Source organism: Monopterus albus, unplaced genomic scaffold (assembly GCF_001952655.1).
Source record: "Monopterus albus unplaced genomic scaffold, M_albus_1.0 scaffold50.1, whole genome shotgun sequence".
Classification (NCBI taxonomy): Eukaryota; Metazoa; Chordata; class Actinopteri; order Synbranchiformes; family Synbranchidae; genus Monopterus; species Monopterus albus.
Genome location: NW_018127930.1, coordinates 2,899,081 through 2,909,174, shown reverse-complemented (window position 1 = coordinate 2,909,174; position 10,094 = coordinate 2,899,081). Strand labels below are relative to the sequence as shown.

General features: G+C 39.8%; 2 protein-coding genes across 3 annotated transcripts in view; one reads left to right on the top strand and one right to left on the bottom strand.

Annotated features, from left to right (window-relative positions):
- Window positions 1–10,094, bottom strand: part of LOC109960731 (coxsackievirus and adenovirus receptor homolog) — a 68,806-nt gene that overhangs the window by 46,088 nt on the left and 12,624 nt on the right. The window contains exon 2 of one of the 2 annotated variants that reach the window (XM_020601022.1): window positions 3,755–3,817. The exons of the other annotated variant lie outside the window; for it this stretch is intronic. The gene's annotated coding sequence lies outside the window, so the exon portion shown is untranslated. The remainder of the gene's footprint in view (window positions 1–3,754; window positions 3,818–10,094) is intronic. 2 annotated transcript variants of the gene reach the window in all.
- The window catches only part of LOC109960730 (probable flavin-containing monoamine oxidase A), a 39,408-nt gene that overhangs the window by 20,751 nt on the left and 8,563 nt on the right, over window positions 1–10,094 (top strand). Inside the window, exons 8-9 of the mRNA XM_020601019.1 lie at window positions 3,758–3,858; window positions 8,866–9,024. Coding sequence (XP_020456675.1) covers window positions 3,758–3,858; window positions 8,866–9,024 — 260 coding nt within the window. The remainder of the gene's footprint in view (window positions 1–3,757; window positions 3,859–8,865; window positions 9,025–10,094) is intronic.

The window sequence follows — 10,094 nt, the reverse complement described above, 5'->3', positions numbered from 1 at the left end:
GGTAAAGACCCTAAAACCGCACCCAATTGCGGGAATGTGCCGCTTGTTCTCAACATGGATGTATTAAGGAAGAACATGTAGAAAAGTTGCATTTGTTCGCATAAAACAATTGCTAGCTAGCTGTAGCAGGTGTAGCAGCTCACAGTCAAACAGGAGAACTGCTGCTAATGCACTAGGGGCCTTCAGGAGCTTTTTCTCAAAGACCACTGAGTGACAGCATTGGATTGGAAAATATGTTTTGATGTTTATGGGTCTGCTTGACCTTTGTGTTGTTGTTTGAACAAGAGCAGGAGGTGCTGAGCTCCAGCACACACACAGGGAGCAGACAGCTGCTGTTGCCACAGTAGAGAAAGGGAGCCCAGAAGTGAAACTAAAGTTTACAGTACCTATGATCATTAATGCATGTGCAATAAAACCTCAGCGAATAAAAAGCCTGTTGGGGTCATTTAACAAAGCACCTGCTAAATATGCATAAACCTGCAGAGAAGTGAGAATTTAAGTTTTGCCCACAGTCTATGAGTTTGTAAGGCTAACAACTAATATCCTAGCTTAACTGAGGTGCGCTGTCCATTGCAGCAGCTCACAGTCCGTCATGGCAGCTATCTCCTCTTCCTCACGTCTCTCTTCCTCCACCAACTACGGTCAGTTCAGACCCACTACACTCACTGTTGCTACTTTTGTCATTGTTTAATACTGAGCCAGCAGTATGAATTATTTATATAAAAAATATATTCGTGGCAGTAATTTTTCATCTATTCTAATGTTAAGTGCCCCTCAAAACAAATGTAAACGTACTGTTCTGTGCGCTCTAGCATTTATAACAATATTTCAGTGGTTAAGGGGGGGGGAGACCTGCTATGTTAAGGATGGCTGCAGTGCATCACTTAACCATGCTTTCTGCCCTACCTGAAAAATCTTGAACTCAGAAATGAGGAATAACTGTCTAACAGTCTAACTCCACAATTCAACACTACATAGTTCTCAGTCTTTTCTTTTTTATGTTTTCAGCAACTATTTTGTGACATATATAATGTGTTTGGAAACAACTTTACAACCCCAACTTTAAGTCAAACATGAAGGCCTTTTCTCTTTTCACATGGACAATATGTTGACCCCGTACCTAGCAAGTGTTTGTGTGTGTGTGTGTGCGATTACATCTTCTCTTCACAATGGGTTGAGTCATACAGTGTGCTGTACACTACTCTGTTGCACTTTTCAGAATGAAACAGATGATCCAATTTCACAGCACATACAGGCACAGTCATGGTCTAAAATTCAGTCATACTTAGCTTTAGCTATTTTCATACTTTTTTTCTTTGCCCCACTCTTCAGAAGCTGCATCTCTGAATCATCCTCCCTTTGATGTTATGTCTTGATTTGAGAGGCTTTTCATGTTTCACTTCATTCATCCCTCTGACTGTCAAAGACACTAAAAGTGCCTGTGTGCCAAGTTAAAAGTTCAGAGTGAGAAAGTAATGGAAATTTCAAAGCCTCTTGTTGAGCACTACCACAGCTCTGACTTACAAGTCAGTGACAGAGGAAATTAAATTGAGACCGCAAAATCAGTGCTGTCCAGTAGTACAGTTCCAAAAATAAAGTGAGAAAGGGTCAAATCCCATGGTATTTTAAAGAGACAGTGAGATTGAAACCAACAGAATCAAGATAAACAGACTGAAAGGAAACCACTCTGAGGACAGCAACATCCTTAGAAGGGTCAGTGTACAGAAATTACACCAACTGCTCACAAAAAAAGATGTTTCTGAACTTACAGCTGTTTTCCAAAATGACAGTGATACACGTCATTTTTTTGCCAAGCCTAAGTCAAGTCTCAAGTCCCTTATGTTTGTAATAAGCATCATCTGTTGTGTGAGATCCAGACTGTTTAGGACACTGCATTGCTATATCCAAGGAAGTCAAAGCATATACTGCATTATCACTCAAATTCACTTAGTGAACACCAGTCTAATAAGCTAACATCCTTGGCTACCAAGCTTGTAAGAAGCTAATGTTAATACAGCTGATGCTGAGCCAACATGTTTTGCTAATGGTCCAGAGGCACCAACGTTAACTTGTCTTTCACATTATCAAGTGATTGCCTTACATATCCACTGCACAGTCACAGTGTTGTTCCTGCAGCTTAGTCATCTGTAGCAGTGCGACATGCATGTGTAAAGTCACGCATGATAATAGGAAAGGGAATGACATTCAGCTTGACAGACATTTCCTTAACATTAACGTGCAAAAAGAAAGTAAAATAAAGATCGGTCACGAGTCATAAATTTCAGGTCCAAGTCGAGCCAAGTCTCGAGGACGAGCCTCAAGTCTCTGTGTGTGCAACTTAAGTGTAACTCAAGTCCAACTGGCATACTCGAGTCCCCATCTCTGGCGTCTGCTGAGCTGCCAAATGAGAGTGCTGCCCTGAATGGAACAGATGAGGTTTGGGAACTTGTAGGCTAAGGTATTTTTGCCCACATTTGGCCCAAAGATAAATGCTCATTACGCTGTAAGCTCACACAGAACATCCTCAAACTTTATTCTGTGGAGATTTCAACCTTTATAATGGATAAGGTTTATAATTTAAACCCCCTTTCCAGAAGGTGCCAAAAGTGAGGTGGCTTCAAATGTCTTGAAATTGCTAGAATCCAGAAAAAAAAATTGCATGCTGACAATCTATTTTTGTCACTGGTGTGAATAGCTGATTACAAGCAAAACTCTGTCTCTATTTATCAGCAAGCCACCTTTTGAGCACACAGTACCAGATTTGTGTGCTCGATCTTGTGTTACATAAACTGCCACCCCCTTGAACCTGTTTATGTCATCTTGATTTAACCGTGATGCTGAATCATGATGAAGTTCCACTGAAGTGTCACAGCATAGTTGTGAATGTCAGAGTGGATGATTGTGTTGCCACTGTAGAGCATTTAAGTGTTCAAAAGAATAAGATGCCAGAATACATCTCCTTTAGCCATCAACAATTCAACTTCTGTTTGACAAATAATGAGGTAGAAGGCATTTCCTGCTATCAACTTAGCTGGCTTTGGTCTCAAAACAAGTAACATTATGGATATGACACCACTTGACAGGTCTTATGTCATGTGTACAGTGCTGTCATTTGAACGTCTAAGTGACCATGTCAAATTAGTCTGAAGCCACTTATCATGTCACTGTTTTTCAATTTTACTGCTTCGGGCTCATCAATTTTGTTTTGCATTAAGGGCATTATTTTGAGCTTGCTGACAGGTTTCTGACAGGTTCTAAATGATGTTTCACATATTCCACTGGTTCATTTGTTAAAAGCCTGGCTTGTGGCCAGATGTTGCTTGACTTGCCAGAGCAAGCACAGGAGCAATCTAGCTTCTCTGCATGCATAACATACACTACCCTAACAGTACTGATGAAGTTACTTGACTGCTCTCCCATAAGATGTGCTTTATAAGGGCTGCGATTAGTATGCTGGAGCACAGCAGCAGCCAGAAGAGTATTAGGTCATGGGGATTTCTTTGCAAGGCCATTAATGCTAGTCAATGATTCAAGATAAAACCATTCTAATCAAAAGAGGGATTAGCCTAAGTGTGCTATCTGTCTTCACTTAGTGTTTTTATTTCCCTCTGTTTACTGTCCCCAGTAAAGCATAGATTTGTTCTACTTGTTATATATAAACTAAACCAGGTGAACCAAGGGAAAGGAGGATTAAATGGAACTAAGTTGAGCATACACTTATTGGGATTTATGGTGTGTGTTGTTGTTTTCTCACCAGCAAAGATCCACTACGAGCCAGCCCTGCCCAGCCAGAGAGAATTCCTTAGCCAGAACATGCCTGTGGGCCACATGATAAAATTCATTATTACCTACCAGAAGGTGAGTGAAGATAAAACATAACTGAACAGACATTTACATGAATAATGTAATTAAGATACTAATGCACATATTTTAAACTATCAGTCTTTGTCTTCAAAACTGTTGTTCCAGCTTTTACACTTATACTAAATAATGTTATATAGAAAACTATGTCAGCTACTGCAGATTATTAAATTGTTCAGTTTTGCTTGGAGTTTTGAAGTCATATGTTCTCCCTTAATAGATCCATTATGAGAACATTTCCATCATTGGGTGTGGTTTCATCTATTAAATCATTACATCTCTGTACTGGGCTCACTCAACACAGGTGCTTGGAGTTACTTTCTTGTGCTGATTGTGTATTTTCCCTGAAAGAGACAAGGGTTCCGAAACACGTTAGTATCTATTAGCCCATATTTATTGAAGGCCTTTTAACTTTGACAATCCACTTGGAACTGTCCTTTTTATGTCACACCCTACCCATAGATGTGGGCACATTTTACTTTATTTTTTCCTTTTTTAAACTAACAAATATGGCGTGCAATATACTCATCCTTTAGCTTAGCTTAAAGCAAGCAGCATGGCTCAGAGGAAAATGCACAGTGCATATAAACAATTCCTTCAAATGAATATCAAGAAGCACCAGCAATCTCCACTGTGAGGAGAACAGGGAGTCTAGTATTGGACACTGCTGTCTTACTCACTGTCAAACATTCCAAAGGAGAGTGGTTGAAAGCCTACCTAAACCCCATCACCAGAGGAAATCACCTGGATACTTTGATAGCAACAGACTGTCTCTAGAAGATGTTAAAAAAATAAATAAAAAAAACACTGAGCTGACTGAGCACTTCACTGGAACTCTCTAGTCACATCACTTGTGCAAGCCCAAGGATTTTGTACTTTCAGCATATAAAGTTGAGTCTGCAACCCTTCACTGGATTATCTCTTCCACAGTGGGGAACAATCTTAGAAGCACCATCTTGTCCCTCGCAGGAACCAGGTCCTTAGAGGCAGCCTCAGGCTGGATATCACATCTGTCTGCCTACCTGACCAAATTCAGCTGAGGAGTTAACTCCTCTCGTACTGTAGATGTAATCTTCAGATTCACTATGAGATAGCCAGAAACCACATCCCTCATTCACTATACTCTGTATAATCTACACTGGGGCTTTTTCATAAGCATAAAAATTAATTACCTTCAAGCTTTGCTTGTGTTTGATTGTGCGATAGCCACCTTATCATATTATGCGTCTGATATATGGGGCTTTGAGAAAGTGGAATGCACTGAAAATGTCCAGGTTTACTTTCCTTTATAAAAAAAAATGTCTATGTCTGATCATCATCACCCAAGAAAACATTACAAATGCTTTTTCAATTGGTTGGAAGAAAAACTTTGGTCTCTTCTATCAGAGGCCTGTTGTATTCCCATGGGTTTTCTGTTTGGGAAGCTCAGTGAGTAGGTGATGTAAGAAAAAAATGATGAGACTTAAATAATTTTTTTTCTCACAACTGGTTATAAATATAGGTTATGCACTTTGGATGGTAAGGTTATTTAAAATAATTTATGAAAAATAAAAAAATCTTTCACATTATGTTGTTAAACAGAGGTGGTGCCACCAAGTCTCTCAGATGGTGTTATGTTAGTCTGGAGCCCTTTAACACTTGATCATCAGTTTAACAAGTCAATCTGTCCATTTAGGAAGCACAAGTCATTGTGAATCAAGTTTCACCTGCTTTGGTGCAAATGAAAGTGACAATAGGTGCAATGGAGAAGCAAAAGCAAGACAATCCCCAGCAAGTGAATAGGTTTGCATGTGGTGGCCACAGACACGTGCTCTCTCCTTATCCTTCCTGACTGATTCTTCTCAAGTTTTGTGTTTTGCTAGTGTCCTTGCCACTACTGGTAGCATGAGGCAGTACCCGCAGCCCAGTTAAGTTAAACAAGTAGTCCGGTTACTCTAGGATGGCACATCCATACGTGCAGTCGCAAGAAGGTATGCTGTCTCTCCCAGCACAGTCTCAAGAGCATGGAGGAGATTCCAGGGGACAAGCTGTTATACCAGGAGAGCTGGACAGGGCTATAGAAGGGCAGCAACAGGACCAGTATCTGCTCCTTTGTACAAAGAGGAACAGGAAAACACAGCGAGAGCCCCACAGAATGACATCCAGCAGCTACTAGTGTGCATTTTTCGGATCAAACTGTCAGAAACAGACTCCATGAGCGTGGCATGAAGGCCCAACATCCTCTAGTACAATCTGTGCTCAGAGCCTAGCACCGTGCAGCTCGACTGGCATTTGCCAGAGAACACCAGAATAGGCAGGTCCACTGCCATCCCGTTCTCTTCACACTGAGCACGTGACAAGCGTGAAAGAGTCTGGAGACGCCGTGGTGAAATCAGACCTTACACCCTGGACCCTGGGTTCCTCCTGGTGCAAACAATACCCAGCCTCATGTGGCCAGAGCGTGCATGCAGTTCCTGGATGACCAAGGCACTGATGCCATTGACTGGCCCTCATGTTTCCCTGACCTAAATCCAACTGAGCACCTATGGGACATTATGTATCGTGCATCTGAAGCCACCACAGAGCTCAATGATGCCCTGATCCAGGTCTAGGAGGGACACCATCCAGCATGCCCAGACATTGGCAGGAGTACATACAGGCACACGGGGCCATACAGACTCTCATCACGACTTGTCCTGATGAAACTTGAATAAGCCTGTGATTTTAATTTTTCATGCTGATTTTCAGGGTGATTATGAATACAGCCTCCATGATGATTTTGGTTTCCACTGACTGTTATGTCATTTTGTTCTGAACAATTATACAAGGCACATTAGTAAAGGTTTTCAACTTAATTCATTCATCAAAATTTGATTCAAGTGTTCCCTTAACTTTTTGAACACACTTTATATACAGTTTTCATTTTGGATATGAAATTAGAATTCTGTCTTTAATATGTCTGTATACATAAATGTATGTTGATGTGGAACTATGGGCCAGGAAGCCTTTTATTCCAGAAAAAACTGGAAAAAACAAGAATGCTGATATTCTCCCAACATTTTAACAACCATATCAGTCACAAAATCAGTTTATGCACAAAAAAAAATAATAATCAAAATTAAGTTTCATTTGATGCACATTCAAACCAGTCTCTACTTGCCAAAAGCCATGGTTGCAGGTACATTAGAGTCACATATTATCACACAAGGTTGCCAGCAGGTTACACAGAGCATGTGCAAGAGAACCAAAAGCTTATTATTTTGAGACATTTGTATTAGGCTATACTTGAAGATCTCACAGTAGGAAGTACCTAAAAACAGAGCTGACATTAGATGGCGAAATTATTAATTTTGCCCATATGAAATGCATTCAAGTGAAACTCTGTACAATAAAATATACCATCTAAAAAGCATAGCTTACATAGGAACATGCACAGTTTGTTCCCATCACTGTGCATAGTTTTGGCTCTTACAAGATTATATAGCACAAGTTTGTGCTTCATACTGTATATGGTAGTTTAGTACCACATGGTTACACAACACCGTATATTTTATTAATGAATATATTTTATACACAGAACAAATCATTTCCATACACTACAATGCTTCTATAGTTGTTTTTCTTTTTCTTCAGATGGGAGGCCAACTTTAACAATCGTCTTTAAATCTTAATGTGCCCACTTCATGAATGGAAGCAAAGCAACTAGAGAGCATTTCCATTTGCACAATACTAATCCTAATTCTACTAAATTGAACTCAATCTTCAGATCCATACATTGTGTGATCTCTACTCAGTTATCAGAGTTATCATATTGATGCAAAATTTAGCAAAGCAGAAAAAGTTAAAACCTAAAAGTGGCAGCATGTTCAGCAGCATTGAAACTCTCAGTTTCTAACCCTTTTGCATCACAAGCATCAGCCTCTCCAACTGTCGTGTTGCCATTTTGCACCTAGAGCACACACACTGGTGAATCTGCCATACAGCCAGTGTGCAGTAGAGGCGATGAATACGGCAAGCAAAAGAAAAATAAAATAATACTTTTTGGCTGCACTCATGCATGTCAGCAGTAGGAAATGAGAATGACATATGCTGATGCAGGTGTGTGGGACTGCACAGAAAACAAAGGGACGGATATTTTGACACATATGCCGCCTGCGTTTGCTGCTGCTGCTTTAGAGAAAATGTTCAAGAACTTAGTAAACAGGATTTCTTAGTAAATATAAATGTATTATGATATTGTAACAGCTGCTCGTGCTGAATCTAATCTCTAATTATTAATAATATTGTTGATACCTTTAAAAATATTCTGTGCACTTGACTTTAAAGACTTTTTCTCCATTAAGCCGCGAACAAAAAGCTCAACGGAATCCACTGGCCTGCTCACGGATACCAAAAGTGTAAGGCAACTCAAGAAAGTAAACTGCCTTAAACCTCAATTTACTCCTTGCATTCCCAGAGTAAATATGTTTAGGGCAAGTGGGTTGCTTATGCTGTAGAAAGATATATGTATACACATACAATTAATATAGGCCTGTAAAAGGAAGATTTAACTCCACAAAGGGCTCTCTTAGCCCTTGAACTGCAGTTCAATCTTCTCTGCCAGAAACCTGAACTAAAATAAATAGCACGTCCTATAGTCTAAGTGACACAAAGAGCCAAGAGTGGCCAAATGGTCATGGTTAAATGCACAGAGGTTAGGTCAGTGGCGTTTGCTTTTTGAGTGATGCTCTGTTTAGTGGGACCATTTATAATGTACAACATTTTGGCAATTAACTCCTGACCCACGAGTCACAGATGCAAAATTATTTTGCTGGATTTCTTGGTTTTACACAAGTCTACTATAGCCCACATCTGTTTCTTTAACTGAGTTTCCAATATTTGTAATACTACCTTGATGGAGTTTTCACAAAAACTGATACATTCTTTCATTCAAAATTTGATGCCATTTCATCTACATGATTTAGGTACCTTTGTACATATTCTGTGATTTGTTTACAATGCAGCTGTGAACCGTTTCCTCCACAGGCTTTCTGGAAGGAGAAGGGCTTCTCTGGTGAAATAGTGGCAGGGTCCTCCACTGACTGTCCATTCAGTGTTACATTTGACGCCACCAGCCCCAGTGGTAATGCTGCTCTGGTAGGCCTCATTACTGGCCAGCAGGCTTCTCAATGGAGCTCCAAGGAGGTAATCAATTACAAGTGAAGATATTTTCAGTGATTATAATCATTGACAGTAGATATAAACTGTGGTTTGCAAGACAGGATCAAATTTTAGGTAGTCATGAATTATTCCATTATCAAGTGCTAGTCCTGATATTGCGGGTTGCCTGGTGAGATGATGTGGTCTCCGATAAATGTGGAGCTTTACAGTTTCATTAGACGGAAGTCCTCTGATAAATCGGTTTACATTTAAATGTACTGTAGGTTTGCGGTATATGATCGTTCCTACCACAAAAAGACATTTTAGTACTGCAACTGGATTTTAAGCATTCGAGTGCGCTTCTATTGTTTCTAAGGGATGATTAGTGTTAAGCCCGATAAATGTCCTTGTGGAGACCATGTGCATCATCAAAATGCTCTTACTGTGTCAAAAATGCTCTTAAAAAACTTCCCATAAAAGATTGTGAACCATCTGAGCTCTGTAATAGCACAGTATATAGACTGAGGACAACAGTGGGGGTGTATCTGCCAGATTTCAGTAACTACTAGCTCAATAAATACAGAAGAATGTAATAAAGGGATTTGCTGTCTTTCAATTTGATATTTTCTTCTCTAATATTTGCAAAGGGGATTGAAATTTTTTTTTTGTCTAATTCTTTTGTGTTAATCAATTGCCATGAAACTAAGACAAGCTTTATAAATATGGTGTGGTGGAAGCAGAAACACAGACTCCACTCGTCATAAAATGGGCACTTTAAATTGCATTGTAATTGAAATTTTAGGGGCCAATTGCCTTCAGGTGTTTGGCAAACAGGTAGCAAACCAATGACGGCCCAAAAAAATACATTTTTTCTTGCCCAAAAGCAAACTAAATAAACAGGCTGCTAGAACCTCACAAGCAGTTATTTTGCCTCCAACTCTTCAGTATATATTATTCAAATTTAATACAAGTACAATAAGCAACCAAAGCACAACATAAAACATGAAAATACAACACTCCAGTACCCCAAAGTACACCCAACGGGTCAGATCTGATGAGCAGGCACTAGCCGTAGGGCGGCGGCAGGAATCTCCAGAGGGGGAAAAAAAAAAAAA